At 39.4% G+C, this 24,122-nt stretch overlaps 1 protein-coding gene across 3 annotated transcripts in view; it reads right to left on the minus strand.

The window, feature by feature from the left end:
• LOC122545806 (histone deacetylase 2) overlaps positions 1–23,899 on the minus strand; it is an 83,260-nt gene extending 59,361 nt beyond the window's left edge. The window contains exon 1 of one of the 3 annotated variants that reach the window (XM_043684717.2): positions 23,780–23,899. In XM_043684717.2, coding sequence (XP_043540652.1) covers positions 23,780–23,831 — 52 coding nt within the window. In that variant the 5' untranslated portion in view covers positions 23,832–23,899. Of the gene's footprint in view, positions 1–9,308; positions 9,355–17,153; positions 17,241–23,779 lie in introns of those variants that run through there. The other 2 variants (XM_087981123.1, XM_043684729.2) reach the window with 2 other exon arrangements.
• Positions 23,900–24,122: the final 223 nt, after the last annotated feature.

Below are 24,122 nucleotides of genomic sequence, written 5' to 3' on the forward strand. Positions count from 1 at the left end.
AAAGGGGTAAGAGAGTCGCCAAGTTTAACAATTACATAATGGGATTTCCAAATCATTTTTGAATTATGACTTTGAGGACTAAGTCTGAGGTAGTGACAATGAATGTCCAAATTGTTGAACTTTCATTTCAAATGTAATCTACTGATCAACAGTGTCATAATCAAGTTTAGGAAAGAACACATATCCCACATCTTAACTGAAGATTGGTTTAACAACCAAAAGATAATGGTCAACAAAATGTTACATTACACATTGCCTATATTCTGATTAAACAAAATCTGCTGAGAAGGAAAGGAAGCTCACATTGCACAGTCTTAGACTACTTCAAATATATAAGTATGTAAAGAGGAAACGGTCCTTTTTCTTGTTCAACTCATGCCTAATGAGCCAAATAGCGAATATGTTGCAGATTATTTCCAATTTAGTTGATGGGAGTTGCAGAAAAATGAATATAAGATCTGAATAAAATTTTCCTGAATCTGGCGATAAATTTGATTAAAACTTGAAAGATAAATGTTCAAAGCTGCTTTAAATATGAGCAAGTTAGCATATTGCCAATGCTAAAGATCACATTTGTTGCTTCAAAGAGTAGTGTATTTGAGATTAGCAGCTTCCTCACTGGCAAATCCTCTTACAATGTAAAGGTATAATTTCTCACCAATGGGTAGAAGCCCAAATGCATGTACTTATTACTTCAGTACGAGGTGGAACAAAATAAGACAGACAATCAAGAAAAAGGCCAACCAGCCTAACATGCGAGCCAATTGAAAAAGAAAAAGAAAACCTAGCCACACACCTTCTAGCCCATCCTCCACTATCTTGTCCATAACTTTGCAGATTACCAAGCTTGAGGTACCTTTTAAATTAATTGAGAGTTTTTGCCTCCAACACCATACCAGGCAGCAAATTCCACACGTACATATATTTGCTGATGTCCCTCTAATCCTTCAAACACAACAATCACCTTAATTCAAAATACCCCTGGTAACTGTCCTCCCTGTATGGAGAAACAGTTTATGTCTGCTCCATTTAAGTGACTTATAATTTTATACACCTCAACTGAGTCAGTCCACAATTTCCTCTGGTCTAAGAAAAATAATTATAGCTTATCCAATTTTTCCACATAGCTACAATTCATGTTACTTGATGTTGTTCTGCATCAGGATTTTCATCATCCACATAATATATTAGCAACATGTGGAAGATGATATTTTTTGACTGGCAAATAGACTGTTTTATCAACTTTCATCTTTAGTGCACAGAAAATTTTCTATTAAGCCTTTTGCTACTAGAAAGAAATTGTGAAATGGTTAAAGAAAGGGCAGACAGCTAATAAAAGCCTTTTCCCAACACAATATAACAGAGAAATGCATCTGAGACCACCAGCTCTCTATAGGATCCTGCAAGCAGAAAATTGGAGTGCTAGGTTGTGCATCCATTATCACAACTAGTTGAGATAATGTGCCCAATGGTGCACAAGTTTACAGATAATTTTGAGTAGAGTCTGGTCATCGTTGATTCCACCTAACTCTGAGACAAGCTTCTGTGAAGGGTTCCCCTAACCTCAAATAATATTCAAATTAAACGTCATGGCATGCACCAAATGATGCCTCATTCATCCTCTGCTCATGTGCATACATCACCCAATAGTATTAAATCATATTTTTGTGTACACATGCTTAGAATTTCTAATTATTCATAAACTTTAACTGCACTAATCAATACAGTAATAACTGACTTTGTTCGAAGAGTGTTCCATTCTAGATGGGGGGAAAATTATTTCACTTACACATTACTCAGTTATGCAACCATAATCTAAAATAGCCCGTTAAGATCTGCATTTTATGATGGCTTTTAAAATAAAAATTGTTCTTGTTCCCTCTGTCATTTTTTTTCCACCAAAGGCAAGCTCAATTCCTCAGGTCTCAATTTATAAAGGAACAAATGATCCTTCGCTCCTTCTTTCATCGCATGAAGGCAGATAACAGAAACATTACACAACCAGATTATATGCATTAAATACATACACCACTAGAATAACTTATCATGTCTTCTAACTGTTCAATATTTAACTAAGTTTTCAAGTTCCACATTAGTTGTTTCTGATCAATCATTAACAATCATAGCTAAACCTTTTCAACAAATGATAATGAGTAACTTTTTACCAATGATTTCAACACATTTTACTTTTAAAAATCCATTCACAACACATTACCAAACTGTTTAAATGATCCTGTTAACATCTTTTGTGACAATCAACCTGTTGGGACATGTCACGATACATATCTCTGGCAGATCAGACTTGAACCCAGACCATCATGCCCAGAAATGGGGACAGTACCACTGCATCATAAGAGCCTTTAGATTATCCAAATAAACCTGAATGATGCATTAATCTCCCCTACATTTATTACCTGATCATAGTACTTTGATGTTTGCAGCTCACTTACTCATGAGTTTGTTTTGACGATTTATGCCTAGCTAATAGTATACCAAGGACTTAGTACCCATCTCTGTATTCCTTTGACGCATTTCTATGCTCTATAAAAAAAGCATCCTGTTATTGCACATAAAGTTTCTATTGCAATTTAACATACAGAATTTTCCAAGCACAGAAATTGATGCTATATCATAACTTACTACATAAACCAGCTCAATAGAAACACAAAATGATTGCTTCTTTAAAATTCTTCTCAGTTTGATAAAGAATAACAAATATTTATTGAGTGGAATAAAAACAATTGAACAACATACTTTGTATTCTTAACACATTCCATCATAAATTAAATATTTACGCATATTTCATGCAATTGCAATCACACACTACAACACACACAATGCAGAGTACAATGGAGAAGCAGTGTTAACTTGCAAACAGTATTCAACAATAGGTTATTACATTTCAGAAAGATGTCTGCAAGGACTATTTATTGAAATATCAACTGGTAATTCTTTGCCTTCATAGCACCACAGCCACAGTGACAACAGTCCCTGTTGTAGATGGATCCATTGGTAATGGTTCTAATGAAGCTGAGTAGGCAACGCCTGAAACAGAACAAGTTCCTTGTAACCTGCACATACAGTATTCATGTCATATACAATGACGGCTTCTAGTCCTCCACGTAGTGAATCATGGAGGATTTTCACAAGGCAGGACATAGAATGCCTCTATGTAGATCTTGTTCCAATGTTTGTAGCACAAGTCATGAAATACCGGAGGATATTTTAAGTATGTTAGGATTACTAAAAGCTTGTTCCCCTCAAATCGTACATCATCTAAGAAAGGCAGTATTGCATATAACAGCATACTGACATATACTTATAGTTCAAGATGACAGGAAAACAATTGTATGTATGCCATCTTGAAGTGCCTTCATAAATTGTGGCCTGCAGGTGACATTTTTAAGGTTGCTTTCGTTGTAGTTCTAATGGAAAAAGGGTACTAGACTTGAATGAGATGAATTGCTTTTGTACAGGGATGGAACTTAGGTAGCAGGTTTGAATGTGTCCCTCTGAGTTATAAAGACTGTTATGGGGCAGATTTTCCACTGGCCAGATAGTTGGTTTGTAAGCGTAGATTGGAGCTCCACATGGCTCTGCAGAATCTCATCATGGTACACTCTAAAGGAATTGCCCATGCAATTGAATTTTTCACATTAGCCAGTTAGCACTGTACTTACCTGATTCCCAATCCTCCCAGGATCCTGACATCACGTTTATCTTACATACCAACCCTTTGACAGCTGCTGTCAAAATGGATACCTGGATCTTTGAATTTCAGATTACACCAGCTGACTACTGTAAAAATGGGCCAAGGTTTACCTTCCTCTGACAGTTCTATGCTACAAAAAAAAACTGCCAGAGTAGAATTACACCTCCATATTTTCAATGGAGACCTGAACAGAATCTCCTCGGAAATGTGGCTTCCTTCTTTCGTAAAAGCCGAAGAGTTGGAGTGCAAATCTATGTGGGATTGCTGGAAAATCTGCCCCTAGAATTCTATAAAGATTTTCTGTAAGATTAAATGTGAGGAAGCACGAAGATTTTGTAGGTCTTCTTCCATGGACACGATTATAGCTAAAGATTGGCAATGACAGTAACACCACCACAAAACATATTTCCTTTATTAAGATTATGCTCTAGTTAATAAAACTGCAATTAAGAAAAGTACTTTAAACAGTTTGCTATCATATATTTTAAATGTGATACATTATTTTTGCTACTACATTCAGAATAAAACTCTACAAGACTAGAAATTAAGCAGGAACAGTGGAAAAACAGAAGAAAGCAAAACAGAAATTAGAAACATCAGAATTCAGCAAAAAAAGAAGTCTCACAGAGATTGACTGATGATGAAATTTAATACTCAAATTAATCAAAATTCTCTGTCAAAGCAGACTCCAGATACTTCAAAGATCCCCAGACAATTCATTAAGCAAATCACTACATATGTCACTGAAGAACATGAGAAAGTTTCCAGGTTTAAACTTTGAGTTGGGGGGAGTCGTCAGGCATCGAATGGTAATTACTAATTTCTTTGGATTAAAAAAAAGAATAAGTTAATCAGTTAACATTATCACAACTGATTACTGCACAATAATTAAAAAATATTTTATATTGGTAGAGAACCTTTCTTGACCTCAGAACATCACATTGTGACCAATGAAGTGCCTCAGACATGCAGTCACTGCTGCAAAAAACGGTGCAGCCAACTTGCACATGGTAAGGTCCTTCAAATAGCAATGTGGAAATGACCAGATAAGCTGTTTCTTTTTTGGTACTGCTTGAGGGTTAGATATTGGTCAAGAAATAAAGGAGAACACTACCCCACTTCTTCAAATTGGTACCACAGGATCTTTTACTTCCACCCTGAGGTTATCAGTGCCTCTGAAAATGCAACACCCCCCTCAGTACTGCATTAAAATGTCAGGAGACAACTTATATTACAGTGCCACAGTGCTCTGTCACAGGAGGTGAAAATGCTACTGATGAAGAAATGCACGTTGGATGGACACAAATTGAGAATGTTATTCCACTTCTAAGTACCATTTAAGCTTGAAGTAGAATTGATGTAGCATTTTAATAAAGAAAATCATTCCAAAATGATTATTGAAGTGTAATTAGACAAGATCAATCCTATGCCATCAGCACATGATCTTAGAGATGACAAAGGCATGGTCAAAACTTTGAGCTTTAGAGACGTTTTGAGCAGGAAAACCAGAGGGTTTATAAGTGAACCTTTAGATGTGCAATCCTGACAGCTAAATATATGGATACCATATATTTTGGCAAACATTAAGATTAATAAGTCCCCAGGGCCAGACCAGATTTATCCTAGGCAGCTCCAGGAAGCGAGAAAAGAGGTTGCTAAGCCGCTGGTGAGGATATTTGCCTCCTCACTCTCCACTGGAGTCGTACTGGAGGATTGGAAGGAGGCGAATGTTGTTCCACTTTTCAAGAAGAGTAATAGGGAAATCCCTGGCAATTACAGACCAGTCAGTCTTACGTCTGTGGTCAGCAAAGTTGTGGAAAGAATTCTGAGGAATAGGATTTATGACTATTTGGCAAAGCATAGTGTGATTAAAGGCAGTCAGCATGGCTTTGTGAGGGGTAGGTCATGCCTCACAAATCTTATTGAGTTGAGGAGGTGTCAAGACAGGTCAACAACGGTAGAGCAGTAGATGTGGTATATATGGATTTCAGCAAGGCATTTGATAGGGTTCCCCATGGTAGGCTCATTCATAAAGTCAGGAAGTATGGGATACAGGGAGATTTGGCTATCTGGATTCAGAATTTGAAACAATAAAGTACATACATCCAAAAGTTGACTGCAGACCTAAGTTCAGTATCTGCCTGGAGACAGCAAGATTTTGAAAGGTCCTATCTGATGAAAGCATACTTCAAACTGGTTTGTCTAAGAATGGACTCAACCTGCCCCCTCAGCAAGGACCTGGTGGCTTCAAAGGTAATAATATCATACTGCTTTCTGAGAAAGCCACCGAGATCAGACAGACCAAACTGCTGTAGGAAATAATGCCCGGCAATTTCCCTGACTGTGCAGTCTATAACTGACAAGATCAGCTAGTGGAGGCTGAGGTGGCACTGCAAATAGAAGACCCTCAAATCTCATTACCTTAAATCTTTGTTGGGAGTATAGAAGACCCCAAGCATGTGATAAATAAAACTACTTTGTTGGTAGCAGCCCAACAAGCTGCTAAAAAAAAAGCAAGTTCAGACTCATTCACAATGATGTTGAGCAGAAGTAGCTCCTGAACATTACAATATTAAAATGGGAGTGATGAATGAATGAAGACTCCCAACTCAACAGATACACGAATGAGTAGGGAACACTAATCTATCAGGTAGTGGTGTTGCCAAGATACCCAAGGGAAATACTGCAGCTAGCTTATGAGATTTCGTGGTTGGACATATCGATAAATGCAAAACCCCAGGCCACATTAGCCAACCTTTCTACTGGCCACAGCTGCACAAAAACGTAATAACGTTTCTGAGAATCTGCTAATCCTGTCAGGTTGTGGTAAAGCTCCAAAATGCAATAAGACATGCGTCTATGATTCCCCAGACAGTGTTTGGAGAGCTATTCAGCGAGACGTTAGCGAGCCGTATGGGACTTCTGCCCAAAATAAACGGAGGAGTACCAGTATATTCTTACCATTACGGGCATGCTACTCACTTCCCCATAGGTTGTTCCTCCAAGATAAAATTAAACCGGAACAGCCACATAATATATTGTAGCAACAAATGTAGATCAGAGACTAGAAACTCAATTTCTGATCCCCAATTTCTGTTCATCATCTACAAGGCACAAGTCAGGAGTGTATTGAAATACTTTCCACATTCCTGCAGTTCCAATAACATTCAAGAAGCTCAGACCATCCAGGACAAAGCAGCCCATTTGATTGGCACCCCTTCTACAACCTTCAACATTTGCTATCTTCATCAGCAATGGCAGCAGTGTATGCCATATACACTGTGCATTGCAGCAACTTACCAAGCTCCTTCAACAGGATCTTCCAAAACCATAACCTCAAACATCAATAATGACAAGGGCAGAGATGAATGAAAACACCACTACTTAAAAAGATCCCCCCAAAACTACATATCATTGTTCCTTCACGGTCCCTGGATAAAAATCCTCAAAATTCCTTCCTAACAGCACAAAGGTTGGACATATACCCCAATGTGATACTGTATTTTTCTGAACTTTAGTAACTGTTCATGAACTGAAAGAATCAGCTGTAACTCTTTCTGGAATCAACTGTTTCCCGAGATGAAGGGGACAAAGAGAATAAGCCGACAAAAGGAATAAGGTAAAAAGGTTAATTGTAGGAAAGGTTGTGTCTTCACACTGAACACCGAATGTAACAAGGAACAGGGAGCTACTTCTTATAAGAGCTGCAATGTTGAGGACTCCAGAAGTGTATTCAATGTTGGGGATGAAAGAATCTAATGGATCACCACAAACTAATATTCACACTACAAACTTGAAAAAGAGAAAATCGCATAAGAATTCAATTCCACATTCTTCAACACAGAATTTCGAAGAATAACAATGTAAAATGATCAAACTCTGGACACATCCACAGACAGACACTGCTGAATGGAATTGTAGCTAAATCCCACCATTAACTGGATAATAACCCAAGTTGGGTTGTGAAGCTTAACTTGCTTAATGGGTCTTATTTGGTTGCTGTATGCAATAAAGTTTAAATAATTGTCTCAGTATTTGATTGTCTGTGAGATTTAATAATAAGTAGCTGAATTAAAGTAGCCTGTGGTAATTTACCCACAACCCCAATTATTGCAATGTTTCAAGAAGGCAGCTCACTTGCACCTTCTCGACGGCAACTAGGGATGAGCAGAAAATGACAAAAAAACATCTTTGAGTGATCCAATGCATACTATTCTCTTATGCTTTCACCACAGACCAAAGATCATCAGAATAAGATCATAACTGGAGTAGGCCATTTGGCCCCTTGAGCACACTCCTCCATTTAATAACACCATAGACAATAATGAAGACCATTTAATGTACCATGTCCACGTCAGTCAAAGGTCTGGCTTTACTAATCCCATTTTCCAACCTTTGGCCTATAACTTTGGAGACTAATAAATATCAAAATATGTTATGAGAGCTTTTGATGCAATTACTCTTTCAGGCAGTGCGTTCCAGACTTCCAACCTACTTGGAGTAAAAACAATATCTCAATTCTCACCTTAGCCTTCTACCTCTCATCTTAAATCTATGACCCCTGTTTATTGACCGCTCTACTAATGGAGAAAGTGCCTTCCTATCGAGCTATTAATGCCCTTTATAATTTCAGACACCTGTATCTCCTGTCTCCTGGTTATATCCTCAAATTGCTCCATAATGTTTTTCAAACATGACCATCCCCTTAACAAATGCACGCCACTCTCCCTGATTAATGCACATCCGCCCAAGTGCAGAATATTTAGTCCCTTATATTTTTCTAATAACCCCCCAACACTGAGATGAGACTGACTGACCTTATACTTCCTGGTCAAACTCTTCTCTGGTTTAAATAAATGGACAGCATTAGCAGTCTTCCATTCCTCTGTCACGTGATTTGTGGCCAGAGAGGATTTAAAAATTACAGCCAAGACCAAAGGTACCTTCTCCATCAACAACTTGGAATACTTCTCATCCAGGTCTGCAGATTCATCCAATCTAAAATTGTTTCCTCTTTATATTAATTTCTTCCAATATTTCACAGTCCTCCACTCTGATAACAGAAAGGGATGACATATCTATCGTAATGAAGATTGACAGAAAGCACTCTGTGACACAGGTGGTTTCTATGGTCCCAAATGGGCCTTCCTCTTTCCCTAATTATGTTGCTCTTAAATCTTGTTTGAAAAAACTCTTTGGAGTTTCCTTCATTTTACTCACCAATGCTGATTATGGGCCTTAACTATCCTTTCCTGCCTACGCACCTATCCCTCGTGCATAACTCTCAATTCCCTCGATGACCGAAAATGTGTCTAACTCAGCCTTGAATGCATTCAGTCATTCAGCCTTTATTGCTCTCTGGGAGAGAGGATTCCAAAGATTAATAGCCCTCTGAGAGAAAATACTCCTCTTCATCTCAATCATAAGAGGGACACCCTTTATTTTGAAACTATGTCCCATAATTTAGATTTTCTGACAAGGTAAACATCCTTTCTGCATCAGTCCTGTCAAGCACATCACTATCATCTTCTGTTGCTTTAATTGAGTGAGCATCACATATTTACATCAAGATTGCACCTACATTTTTGAATCTTACCTTTTACGTTTTAATAAGATCACCTCTCATCCTTTTCCCCAAACCGCTCAACCTTTCCTCAGAGGACAAGCCCTTTATCCAGGAATTTGAGTTATGAGGTGATAATATTAATTGGAACAGAAAAACAGGAGACCATTCAGTTTATTGAGCCTGTGCCACCATTCCATATTTAGCCAGATACTCCCACATTCCACAAAAAGAATAAATTTTAAAAATTACCTCTGTCCAATCCTCTGAAGTTACATAATGTTGCAGATATACAAAAATAGCAAAGGAAAAGAAACTCAGCAGGTCTTGTTCCTCAGCTCATAAACTTATTTTTATTGCATAGAATTGTCAAAAACATTCGAATTGTTGCCCCATGTAAATTCAAAAGTACTAAATAGTTTTGAGTACATAAACTAGAAGAAAACTCAATAAGCATTCATAGTATTGAGAAGAGCAATATAATAAAGCAATTTCACAGAAATTTTGTTCCACTTAAATAGTGATATGCCTACATAGAATTTATCCAACTAGTAACAAAACAACAACATACTTATGACATTCAGAAAATACAACATAAACTGTTCCCAAGCAATTGAGCAAATTATGCCAAAACTAATTTTTTTGGCATAATTTTTTGGAAAAAATTAGGTTTTTTTTTTAAAAGAGTTACTTAATATTGGAGCAGTCATGGTCGGTCATAAGGAAACTCAAGATGGCAGGTCAAAATCATGAGTCAAGAAGAAAGGCAAGAATCTTTACCCTATTTTTTCCCCATCTTTTCCCTACGAAGGTGTGAGAAGGGAGGGAAGGGTCCTGTAATAAAAGCACTGCCTCTCCACAGTTTCCGAATGAACATCAATTTATCATTTCTGAAAAATAACATTTGAATAACTAAGTGAAGGAGAACAATCAGGATTGTTTCGAATCTGCTTACTAAATGTAGTAATGTTACGATAATTGGAGATCAGAGTCACATAAATAGGGAAATATTTCTTCAGTTTTTGATCAAAATCTAAAAACTCACCTACAGCGCCAGTACTGTTACCCCCACTTAAATAAACACCTGATAAATGAACATTTTTGTTAAGAAAACGGTAATTGAAAAATCAAACCAATTTATATCTAAATATATAGATATATAAATTATATTTAATTTATGGCATAATTGTTTTACACATCCTAAACCGTAATTATGTTTGCACGCTTGTGACAATTTGAACATTGATGTTTCAGGTAATTGTATAATTGACACTACGCCATTAGAATTAAATAGCTTGTAATAAACACCATGTGGGTTTACAGAGATGGGGTCGATTTGGATGGGATGCTCTTCAGAGGGTTGGCGCAGACTTGATGGGCTGAATGGCTTCTTCCTGCACTGTAGGCATTCTGTGATTCTACAATACATTGTGCAACAGAAAGATACCAATAGCTCACTGTGAACTCAAAATGGAATAAATCTTGTAAAAACTGGTTATAGAGAACAAGAAATCACCTGCATAACTTGCTGCCATTTATTTAGGAAATTTTGAAATTACTAAGAGGGCAGAGCAAAGAAAAAAAAACAACAGTTTAGAGGACAATACTCTGCATGGGTAAAGAATTTTAAAATTCTGATTAATAAGATGGTTAAACAGTTTATCAGTTCCCCTAGTATTCCATTTTAATGAATGTTTATGAGCAAATATAATCCTTGAACAATTCTTCTGGAAGCATCCCATGTTATCAAATTTATGTCGCACTTCAGGAAAAGATGCACACTTTTGTGAATAGATCTAAATATTACAAATACACCTAATGTAATGTCCAAGTTTATCGTAAACTAATTTCCAACTGTCAAGACATATCAAACAGCAATGCCTTAATGTTAATGCTCAATGTCTGATCGTTCAAATTTTTTTTTGCATGAAAAACTGAATAATCTAACAACTTAAAAGAAAGAACTGAGTTATGAGGTGACTATATTAGTAGGAACACAGAAACAGGAGAAGACAATTAAGTCTGTCAAGCCTGTCCCTCCATTTAATACTAGCATGGCGGGTCAAACACTTCAAAATCTTTTACTCATCTCATCTCCAAACCCTGTATGCCACTAATAATCAGAAATCTATTAATCTCTACCTTAAACAGAATCAAAAAACTGAGCCTGCTCGGGCCTCTGTAGGAGAGGATTCCAAAGTTTCACAACCCTCTAAAATAGTTTCTCCTCATCTTGGATCTTAGTGGCATTCTTTTTAATTTTAAACTGTGTCCCCTTGATTTTAAGACTCCCCAACTCAGGGAAGCAGTTTACCTGCATCTACTCTGTCTGTCCCTTTAAGCATTTTGATCACCTCTGCATTCTCAATGCAGATAATCGGCCCCAAATTGCCAAATTTCTTTCAAGGGATACTTTTGTCATCCTAGGAACAATTCAAAACAGCCTTACAACAAAATCAGAGTTTGGAAGAACCATTATTTTATAATGGTTCATCACAACTTTTTTGTACTGTGTCACTATTTACAAAGCATAGAATATTTGCCTTTTTAATCACTTTCTCAATCTGCTCTACCACCTTCAATAGTTTGCTAACATCTACCCCAGTTGATACTCAAATCCTATACATATTTTTTAAAAACATGAGTCCAGATGCCAGCAAAACCAAAACAACAAAGTAGTCCTTAGTACATCATATACCGCATCTTTTGTTGATCTTATGCAAGTATTCACACCCTGACCTTTCGCCAAAAATCTTTTATGACGACATAAAATGTCTGCGAGCTTTGGGAATGATGTTGGTGGATCAGTCTAGTGATTCGTTTTCACAATGGTTTTTTATTCCCCTGAATAAACATCAGAAAACACAAGTAGATAGTCTCAGTCAGCAGTGCCCACTGGATTCAGGACCATGGTCAGCAACCGGTGCCAATGCAATCTGCAAGGTCCAAACATATTATTGATTTTAACCCATCAAAAGTATTATTCATGGAAAAGTCAACTTCTTTTTCTGCCAAAATATTTGGTGCCAAAAATGAGCTTTTATTGGAATATATACAGTAAATGTGAAAATCCCAGTTGCTAAAATATTTCGTAAAAAAACTATATGCATTCAGTTAGGTTGTGCCAAACTCGGAATCTTCTGTGACCATAGAATATGCAATGAAACCTCCCTCCCATATTGTAATTAAATTAGCTCCTGGACCCGACTGGAAAAGTCTCTTCCCAACCCTCCTCACCTTCCCCCCACCACATTCCCATCCTCGCAACCCTACCTAGACCTCACTCACTTTCGCCCTCCATTCCACACAGTACCCTACACTCATATTCAAGCCTTCATGGTTACTCATGACACCCAATCCACTCAGTGTCCATTTACTCATATGGCCTCTTTCCACTGATTTTGCAGGAACAAAGGCACAAAAGTAGGCCATTTAGCCCCTTAATTATGTTCTACCATTCGATGAGATCATGACAAATCTGGGGCCTAACTCCATTTACCTGCCTTTGGCTCATTTCTATTAAAACCTTTGCTTAACAAAAACTGATCTATCTTAGATTTAAAATTAACAACTGATCCAGCATGTACTGCCATTTGTGGAAGAGAGTTCCAAACATCTACCACACTTTGTGGGTTGAAGTCCTTCCTTATGTCGCTCCTGAAAGGTCTGGCCCTAATTCCCAGACAATGCTCTCTAGTTCTAGAATCTCCAATGAGTGGAAGTAGTTTATCTTTACCTACCTGTGTTTTCCTGTTAATATCTTGAACACTTCAATCAGAACTCCTCTTAACTTTCTAAATTCTAGAGAAAACAGCACTAATTATGTATTATCTCTTCTCATAACTTTGCCCTTTAAGTCCAGGTATCATTCTCGTAAACCTTTGTTTTACTCCCCCGAAGCCCAACATATCCTTGTGGTGACCAGATCTGCTCTCAGCACTCCAACTTGCATCTAACCAGGGTTTTGTATATCTGCAGAATAACTTTGCAACCTTGTACTCCATCCTCTAGATATCAAGGCCAGCATTCTATTAACTTTCTAGATTTTTTGCATCTGTTTATGACATTTCAAAGCACTATGCATCTGAACCCCAGAGCTCTTGCAATGCAGAGATCGTGTCCTTAACTCTGAATCAGGAGGCCTTAGTTCAAATCCCATCTGTTCCGGAGGTGTGTGTTATATCCCAAAACAGCTTGATTAGAAACTATCTGCAACTTAACCTCCAAGTCTCTTTGGGAATCCATTGTAGTTAACTTCATACCATCTAGACAGTACCCTGATCTTTTTTTCAGTCGAAATGGATAACCTCACATTTGCTTACATCGTAGTCCAGCTACCACAGTTTTGCCCATTCTCTTCAGCCCCATTCCACACACCCATGTCCATGATCTAATTTCAGCAGTCCCAATCCCACTCTTTTCTGCTTGTTTCCAGCCCACAAACCTCAGCCCCAAACCCCACACCAACAGCTCCACTGACTTCAGATCCTAGTCTTAGTACTTCACATCACTTCCACAATGCTAGCTGCATCCTATCCTGGATTCCAGTCCCCAGGCTTTGACCATATATGGTAAGATACAGCACTAAAATAAATTTATGATCTATAAAGATAAGGCAGGTGAGTAATGTGTTAGGATAAACAGGATTGTGGTGTTTAAAGCACGAGATGTGCTGCACATCAACACCACCATGAGTTTAATTTGGAATGAGAACAAATGTGCAAATGAAATCAATCTTCAGAACTTATTAAAACAAGAAAATGTAGAGTAAAGGGGAAATCAGATAGGGAATGTTAAAACCTAACTTCAGTTAAATGTACTGGAACCAATGACCTCTGTTATATTCCTTATCTTCCTTGTCATTCAAAGATCATTGACACACACTAGGTAAATTCTTCTCGCTTGAATCTGAGAAGTAGAGAACAAGGGAGATCTGATAATTTAAACTGCATTTATTTTGATGCAAAAGGCCTAATAGGGAAGGCAGATGAACTCAGGGCATGGTTAGGAACATGGGACTGGGATATCACAGCAATTACAGACACGTGGCTTTGGGATGGACAGGACTGGCAGCATGTTGTTCCAGGGTATAGGAAGGATCAGGGGTGGGGGGGGGGGGTGGGGCAAGAGAGGATGGGGAGTGGCATTTTTGATTAGGGATAACATTATGGCCGTTTTTAGGGAGGACATTCCTGGGAATACATCTAGGGAAGATATTTGAGTGGAACTGAGAAATAAAAAAGGGATGATCACGTTATTGGGATTGTACTATAGACTCCCCAGTAGTCACTGGGAAATTGAGAAACAAATTTGTAAGAAGATCTCATATATCTTTAAGAATAACAGAGTTACGATAGGAGATTTTAACTTATCAAACATAGACGGGGAATGCCATACTGTTAAGAACTTGGAGGGAGAGGAATTTGTCAAGTGTGTACAAGAAACTTTTCTGATTCAGTATGTTGATGTACTTGCTGGAGAAGGTGCAAAACTTGAACTATTCTTGGGAAATAAGGCAGGGCAGGTGACTGAGGTGTCAGTGGGGGAGCACTTTGGGGCCAGTAACCATTATTTTAAAATGAATGGAATTGTGATGGAAAAGGATAGACTGGATCTAAAAGTTAAAGTTTTAAAATGGAGGAAGATTGGAAAATGGGAAGCCTTCAAAATGAGACAACAAGAGTCCAGAGACAGTATGTTCCTGTTAGGGTGAAGGGCAAGGCTAGTAGGTGTTGGGAATGCTGGATAATGAAGTAATTCAGATTTTGCTCAAGAATAAGAAGGAAGCATATGTCAGGTATGGACAGCAGAAATTGAGAGATTCTCTATAACAGTATAAAAGCTGTAGGAGTGTACTGAAGAGGAAAATTGTGAGGGCAAGAAAAGGTCATGAGATAGCTTTGGCAAATAGGGTTAAGGATTCAACAAATACATTAAGGACAAAAGGGTAACTTTGAAGAGAGTAGGGCCACTTAAAAATCAAAAAGGCCACCATAGCGTGGAACCGCAGGAGATAGGGAAGATAGTAAACAAGTATTTTGCATCAGTGTTTACCGTGGAGAAGGACATGGAAAATATAGAATGTGGGGAAATAAATACAGGTAGTTCGCGGATAACATGCTGTCCAGCAGCACAATTTGCTTATAATGTCGCTGAGGAATTAAGGAACAAGTGTTTTGGGAACGCTTACCTCTGTTCCCAATGGCACAATTCCAGCAGTGATTGTTTTGCGTGCTTCATTATGCGCATGCACCAATGTCTGCGCCAAAGTCTCTGCATTGTTCTGCACACACAATGTCTACACTGAAGTCTTCATGCTGTTCTGTGCATGTGCCGATGTCAGCTGCCAACAGAGCAGCTTTCTTGAGAGGAACACTACTCCTAGATTATCCCTTTTTTTGAAAAGAGTGGAGGGACATAGTGACAAGAATGTTAGCAAGAAAAGTCCTGGTGATAGAATTGCAGATGGTGAATCCAAAAAAAGGCTAGAACACTGAAGAGAAGCTAGATATTACAAAGCATTTTGGGCAGAAGGAGACAATGTGTGATATAGCTTGCTTAACAGGAATGAGGAAGTCGACCTTACATACCATGATGGCCCTCGCCCCTGCATAAACAATATTTTTCAGAAGTAAGTGTTAAATTTACTTTTGTTTCATTGATAAATACCTTCGTTCAGGCTGCATTTTGTGTTCGACTTTTGGGTGCTTTTTGAATGATCATGAATGATATTCTTTGCTGGTCTGCCCCAACCCCACTTTTCCCAAAGGCCCCATTATTTGTATTTAGGGATTTTTTCTATGAAGTGAGGTTTCGCTGGAATGCAACTATGATGTTAGAGAACAAACTGAAGCGACATCTTGAAAAATGTCCTTAAAAAGATGTGGTGGTGCTGGATGTCTTAAAACACATAAAGGTGGATACATCCCTGGGACTTCATCAGGTGTACCCTAGGACTCCATGGGAAGCTAGGGAAGAGATTGTGCCCTTTGCTGAGATATTTTTACCACTGATAGCCATAGGCAAGGTGCCAGAAGACTGGAGATTGGCTAACATTGTGACACTATTTAAGGTGGCAAGGAAAAGCCAGGGAACTACAGACCGGTGAACCTGACATCGATGGTGGGCAAGTTGTTGGAGGGAATCTGGAGGGACAGGATTTATGTATATTTGGAAAGGCAAGGATTGATTAGGAATAGTCAACATGGCTTTGTATGTGGGAAATAGTGTCTCATGAACTTGAGTTTTTTGAAGAAGTAGCAAAGAGGAATGATGAGGGCAGAGCAGCTGGTTTACCAATATAGACTTCAGTAAGGCGTTCAATAAGGTTCCTCGCGGTAGACTGGTTAGCAACGTTAGATCACACAGAATAGAGGGAGATCTAGCTGTGTGGATACAGATCTGGCTCAATACCGATTGTCGCATTTCAAGAACACAGCTCACCACCACCTGTTCAAGAGCAAGAGGATGGCGGACGACGATTGCTTTTCAGACTAGAAGCCTGTGACCAGCGATGTACCCCAAGAATCGGTGCTAGTCCACTGCTTTTCATCATTTATATAATTGATTTGGATGTGAACAAAGGAGGTACAGTTACTAAGTTTACAGATAACACCAAAATTGGAGATGTAGTGGACAGTGAAGAAGTACAATGGGATCTGATCAGATGGGCCAAGGAGTGGTAGATGGAGTTTAATTTAGATAAATGTGAACTGTTGCATTTTAGAAAAGCAAATCAGGGCAGGACTTCCACACTTAATGGTAAGGTTCTGGGGAAGTGTTGATGAACAAAGAGATATTGGAGTGCAGGTTCATAATTCCTTGAAAGTGGAGTCACAGGCAGGTGTAAGATAGTGAAGGAGGCATTGGTATGCTTACCTTTATTGGTCAGTACCTTGAGTATACATGTTGGGAGGTCATGTTGCGGTTTGATATGACATTGTAAGGCCATGTTTGGAATACTGCATGCAATTCTGATCTCCCTGTTATAGAAAAGATGTTGTCAAACTTGAAAGGGTTCAGGAAAGATTTATAATGATATTGCCAGGGCTGGAGGGTTTGATTTATAGGGAAAGGCTGAATAGGCTGGGGCTATTTTCACTGGAGCATCAGAGACTGAGGGGTTACCTTAGAGAGGTTTATAAAATCGAGACGCATTGATAGGGTAAACAGACAAGGTATTTTCCCTGAGGTGAGGGAGTCCACAACTAGAGGGCATAGGTTTAAGGTGAGAGGGCAACGATTTAAAAGGGATCTAAGGGGCAACTTTTTCACACAGAGGGTTGTGTGTGTATGGAAAGAGCTGCCATAGGAAGTGGTGGAGTCTAGTACAATTACAACATTTAAAAGGCATCTGGATGGGTAAATGAATAAGAAAGGTTTCTGGCAAATGGGACTAGATTTATTTAGGATATCTGAACATCATGGATAAGTTGGACCGAAGGGTTTACTTCAATGCTGTATATCTCCATGACTCTCAATGAGAGACTGAGAATAGCATGGAAGTTACACAAAAAGGGACACAAAACTTTTACCGGCATGCAAAGAGTAAACAAATAGAGCAGGGGGGAGGGGGAATGAGGAGAGGGACCTATATGAAACAATTTGGGTGATCTATGCTTTATCTAAAATTAAAGGTGCAGAGCAAGGCTATTATACTTAATATACATTTTGTGTCCATGTTTACAAGTGGAAAGCTACTGCCAATATATGGACAGAAATGGAGATATTGGAAGTAATTTATGAGGTGAATATTGATAAGTTGGTTGAACTGGAAAGGATAACTATGCTTAAAATGGATGATTCACCTGGTCCAGATGACTTTCATCCCAGGTTATTAAAGAAAGTAGAAATCAAGGTAGCAGAAAAGCTTACCAACATCTTGCAACCTTCTCCATGTTCAAGAAAGATGTCAGAGAAACAAAGTGTGGCAAGTGTGATGTCATTATTAAAGAAAGGGTACAAGGTCACCCCTTAAAATTATTTAACATCAGTGGTGGGCAAGGTTTAAAACAAAATCAACAAGCCCAGAGGTGGTTCTCATTAATTAGGGAAAACCAACAGGAATCTCAAGAAGTCCACAGTCCTGGAGGAATCTATTTGATTTATTTTGATGAAGTAGCAAAGAAAGTTAATAAAGGGAATGCAATGAAAGTTGTCTATATGATTTTTTAATTATTTGAAGTACTATATACAAAATTGAAAGGTTAACAAAACTGAGACTAGAGGAATAGGAGTCAATGTCAGTCTTGATAAGCAAAAAAAAGACTTAAAGACAGAAATCATTGAAACATGTAAAACTGGTTGTTTTTCAGACTGGATTTGATTGATGGGATTGTTTTCCAGGATTCAGCGTTAGTACCTTGGTTTCTTTTGATAGATATTATATATATAAAACTTGGATATTGGAATAAAATAGAATTTGAGGTACATAAGATGCTAAAGGGGTTGACAAAGTAGACATAGAAGGATAGTTCCTCATGTGAGAAATCTAGAATAAGAGGTCATAGTTTTAAGATAACAGGGAGCAGACTTAAAACAGATGAGGAGAAATTACTTCCCTCAAAGGATTGTGAATCTCAGAATTTACTAGCCCAGAGTGTGGTGGAGGCTGAGAGATTAAGTAAATTTAAGTAGAAGATAGACAGACATTTAATTAGTAGTGGGTTGAAGAGTAATGGAGAGTGGGCAAGAACAGAGAGTGGAGGCTGAGATGTGATCAGCCATGATTCTATCAACTGATGGAACAGGTTCAAAGGGTTGAATTGCCTGCTCCTACTCTTAGTTCATGTGCTCAAAGGGGTAGGCAAAGAAAATATACTCAAAATAATATGAAGTGTGTGCAGGTATCATAGGGAACTATGATTTGTGCTCATAAATCTTTGAAGGTGGCCCAAAATATTGAGAATAGCCAGTTTGGGGTCTTGGGCTACAGAAATATAAAAGTAAGTTATGCTGAAATGTAAAGCTCTGAGGCTACAACCAGTGTATTGTAACCCATCCTGGTCACCAGACTTAAGGAAGGATGCAAGGGAATGGAGCATATTTACCAGAATGATCACAATGACAATAATTTTAGTTGCAATGTTGGAGAAACTGGAATTATTCTCTTTACAGGTAATTCAGGAAAGATTTTAGAGAAGTGCAAAGCTTTTGGCATGCCTGGATAAGGCAGACAACAAAAAACTATTTCCATTAGGTGTTACGTGGATTGGAAACACAGATTATAGTGAGAGAATAGGGCTCCTCCAAGATCAGCAAGGCAACCTTTGTGTGGAGCCACGAGATGGAGGAGCTACTAAACAAGTATTTCGCATCAGTGTTTACGTGGAGAAGGAAACTGAAGATATAGAATGTAGGGAAATAGATGGTGACATCTTGAAAAATGTCCATATCACAGAGGAGGAAGTGCTGGGTGTCTTGAAATGCATAAAAGTGTTTAAATCCCCAGGACCTGATCAGGTATACCTGAGAGCTCTGTGGGAAGCTAGGGAAGTAACTGCTGGGCTCCTTGCTGAGAATCTGTATCATCGATAGTCATAGGTGAAGCACAGGAGGACTAGAGGTTGGCTAGCATGGTGCCACTGTTTAAGAAAGGTGGTAAGGACAAGCCAGGGAACTATAGACCGGTGAGCCTGACATCGGTGGTGGGCAAGTTGTTGGAGGGAATCCTTAGGGCCAGGATTTACATTTATTTGGAAAGACAAGCATTGATTAGGGATAGTCAACTTGGCTTTATGCATGGAAGTCATGTCTCACAAACTTGACTGACGTTTTTGAAGTAGTAACAAAGAGGATTGATGAAGGCAGATCGGTGAACGTGATCTATATGGTCTTCAGTCAGGCGTTCGACAAGGTTCCCCATGGGAGATTGATTAGCAAGGTTTGATGTCATGGAATACAGGGAGAATTAGCCATTTGGATACAGAACTGGCTCAAAGGTAGAAGACAAAGTGGTGGAGGGTTGCTTTGCAGACTGGAGGCCTGTGACCAGTGGCATGCCACAAGGATCAGTGCTGGGTCCTCTACTTTTTGTCATTTATATAAATGATTTTACGCGAGCATAAGAGGTACAGTTAGTAGGTTTGCAGATGATACTAAAATTGGAGGTGCAGTGGACAGCAAAGAAGGTTACCTCCGATTAAAAAGGGATCTTGATCAGATGGGCCAACGTGCTGAGGAGTGACAGGTGGAGTTTAATTTAGATAAATGGGAGGTGCTATATTTTGGGAAAGCAAATCTTAGGACTTATACACTTAGTGGTACTGTCCTTGGAAGTGTTGCTGAACAAAGAGACCTTGGAGTGCAGGTTCATAGCTCCTCGAAAGTAGAGTTGCAGGTAGATAGGATAGTGAAAGTGTTTCGAATGCTTTCCTTTATTGGTCAGAGTTTTGAGGATTTGGTGTTGGAGAGACTGTTAGGTCTGAAGATTGATAAGTCTCCGGGACCTGATGGTCTGCATCCCAGGGTACTGAGGGAGGTGGCTCGGGAAATCGTGGATGCATTGGTGATTATTTTCCAGAGTTCGATAGATTCGGGGTCGGTTCCTGAGGATTGGAGGGTGGCTAATGTTATACCACTTTTTAAGAAAGGTGGGAGAGAGAAAGCAGGAAATTATAGACCAGTTAGTCTGACCTCAGTGGTGGGAAATATGCTGGAGTCTATTATAAAGGATGAAATTACGGCACATCTGAATAGTAGTAACAGGATAGGACAGAGTCAGCATGGATTTATGAAGGGGAAATCATGCTTGACAAATCTTCTTGAATTTTTTGAGGATGTAACTCTGAAGAAGGACGAGGGAGATCCAGTTAGGTGAGTGGTCAGATGCATGGCAGATGCAATTTAATGTGGATAAATGTATGGATATCCACTTTGGTGGCAAGAACAGGAAGGCAGATTACTACCTCAATGGAATCAATTTCGGTAAAGAGGCAGTACAGAGAGATCTGGGTGTTCTTGTACACCAGTCAATGAAGGCAAGCATGCAGGTACAGCAGGTAGTGAAGAAGGCTAATAGCATGCTGGCCTTCATAACAAGAGGAATTGAGTATAGAAGCAAAGAGGTGCTTCTGCAGCTGTACAGGGTCCTGGTGAGACCATACCTGGAGTACTGCGTGCAGTTCTGGTCTCCAAATTTGAGGAAAGACATTCTGGCTATTGAGGGAGTGCAGCGTAGTTTCACGAGGTCAATTCCTAGAATGGCGGGATTACCTTAAACTGAAAGACTGAAGTGACTGGGCTTGTATACCCTTGAGTTTAGAAGACTGAGAGGGGATCTGATTGAGACGTATAAGATTATGAAAGGATTGAACACTCTGGCAGCAGGAAACATGTTTCCGCTGATGGGTGAGTGCCGAACCAGAGGACACAGCTTAAAAATACAGGGTAGACCATTTAGGACAGAGATGAGGAGAAGCTTCTTCACACAGAGTGGTGGCTGTGTGGAATGCTCTGCCCCAGAGGGCAGTGGAGACCCAGTCTCTGCATTCATATAAGAAAGAGTTGGATAGAGCTCTCAAAGATAATGGAATCAAGGGTTATGGAGATAAGGCAGGAACAGGATACTGATTAGGAATGATCAGCCATGATCATGTTGAATGGCGGTGAAGGCTCAAAGGGCTGAATGGCCTACTCCCGCACCTATTGTCTACATGAGTTGGGAGGTCATGTTGTGACTGTACAGGACATTGGTTAGACCACTTTTGGAATATTGTACGCATCTCTGGTCTCCTTCCTATCGGAAAGACGTTGTGAAACTTGAAAGGGTTTAGAAAAGATTTACAAGGATGTTGCTAGGGTTGGAAGATTTGAGCTATAGGGAGAGGCTGAACAGGCTGGGGCTGTTTTCCTTGGAGCGTCAGAGATTGAGGGGTGACCTTATAGAGGTTTACAAAATCATGAGGTGCATGGATAGGATAAACAGACAAAGTCTTTTCCTTGGGGTGGGGAGTCCAGAACTAGAGGGCATAGGTTTAGGGTGAGAGTGGAAAGATATAAAAGAGACTTGGGGCAACTTTTTCACACAGAGGGTGGTATGTGGATGGAATGAGCTGCCAGAGGAAGTGTTGGAGGCTGTTGCAATTGCAACATTTAAAAAGCCACCTGGATGAGTATATGAACGGGAAGAGTTTGGAAAGGATATGGGCCGGGTGCTGGCAAGTGGAGGAGATTAGGTTGGGATATCTGGTCGGCATGAACGAGTTGGACCGAAGGGTCTGTTTCTATGCTGTACATCTCTATGACTCTGTAAATATAGGGGCATATGAAAAATATTTTTATACAGCAAATGATAATGACCCTGAACTCACTACCTACATGGTGAGTATGTATGAGGTATAGATCTATGATTTCAAAAGAAAATCGTAAAAACATTCGAGATAAATAAACTCACAAGATTCCACGGATAGAGGAGGACAATGAAATTGGCTGTGTTGCTCCAAAGGAAGTTGACATGGACCTAATAGTTTCTGTGCAGTTATACTCAACAATTCAAAGTAAATATAAAAGCAAAAAAGAGAAAAATATCTAAGGGAGGCAATACTTCCTAGGAAGTAGTGTCAAAAATCAATGTTTCCATGAATATGTTCTAACAAAAGTAGTTAATGTAATGCTGATCAACTGTTTGAAATAGGAACTGAATAAATATCCACTAGCCTGAAAGTTGCACAATGCACAAATGATAAATCCCCAAGACACAACCGTCACTTTGACTACAGGACTATATGCCAAAAGGTGATTTATAAAAAGACTGTAAACTATCCTCAATAAATGTCACATCCTTTTGGAGCTTTGCATAATTACTCTGGGGAGAATACTCAAACTGGCAAAGGAGACTAGGTCAGATTGGGATGACTAGTTGACATGTACGAGTTGGACTGAAGGGTCTGTTTCCACGCTGTGTGACTCTATCAGAAGAACTTTTCCTCCCAGAACTAAAACTGAATTGGAAAACCCATTAAAGACATGATTACACTTAGTGGCCTGAAGTTGCAATGTCTCTTGAAAGCAACTTACCTGCAATATCAAGGAATTTCAAGGCAAAATTGCATCCACTCCAAACCAAGCTCCCACTATCATTTGTACTAGTTATATTAAGAAAAAAAAAGAGCTAAATGCCACTTTCACCCAAAAGGACGAACTGCTGTTTCAAGTTTCCACTTTTTCCTTAATTTGGATACAGCTGGCAAAGTGGTCATCCTCCTCTCCTTTTTCTCCCCCTATTCTCCACCCTTCTCCAGCGGTTTGAGAAGGTGGTGGCCAGCCATATAAGGGGGTGCAGGTTCACTGCAAGTATTGTGTCAGGTGAGAGCTGGAGTGTACACTGTGTAGTGCTGGTCACCACATTACAGGGAGGATGTGACTGTCACTGGGGGCGGGGGGGGGATTCACCAGCACGTCATCCATCTCTCTCACACACACCTTCACCCCGTCTCTAACTCACTCACTTTCCACTTTCCCCAGGCACTGTAGTACCCTCCCCGCCCCAGTCTCCATTCTCTTACCATCATAATAATAACAAACTTTCTTCTTCCCTCCTCCTGGAGCCAGCGCCATGACAGCAGCAGCGCGAGAGAACGGAGCCGACACCACAGTGGCTCAGTGGGGGGTAGATTTCACGTTGGTCGGTGAGCTCACTGAGATATCACCCTCTTTCTCCTTCACCACAGGAGACAGTATACCATAATATTTAAATAATACTCTTGTCTCTTCCCAGTGGCTCATGGCGTTCACTCTTCCTATACTTGTTTGAATCACACCATCCACCATTCCCCCACGGTTCCCCCAATGGAACAGTCCCACCACGCCCCTTCTCCCTTTCGCACTCGCACCGAGACAAACAGCCGC

This window comes from Chiloscyllium plagiosum, unplaced genomic scaffold (assembly GCF_037043375.1).
Source record: "Chiloscyllium plagiosum isolate Xiang-an unplaced genomic scaffold, Cpla_swu_hap1 HiC_scaffold_3, whole genome shotgun sequence".
NCBI lineage: Eukaryota > Metazoa > Chordata > Chondrichthyes > Orectolobiformes > Hemiscylliidae > Chiloscyllium > Chiloscyllium plagiosum.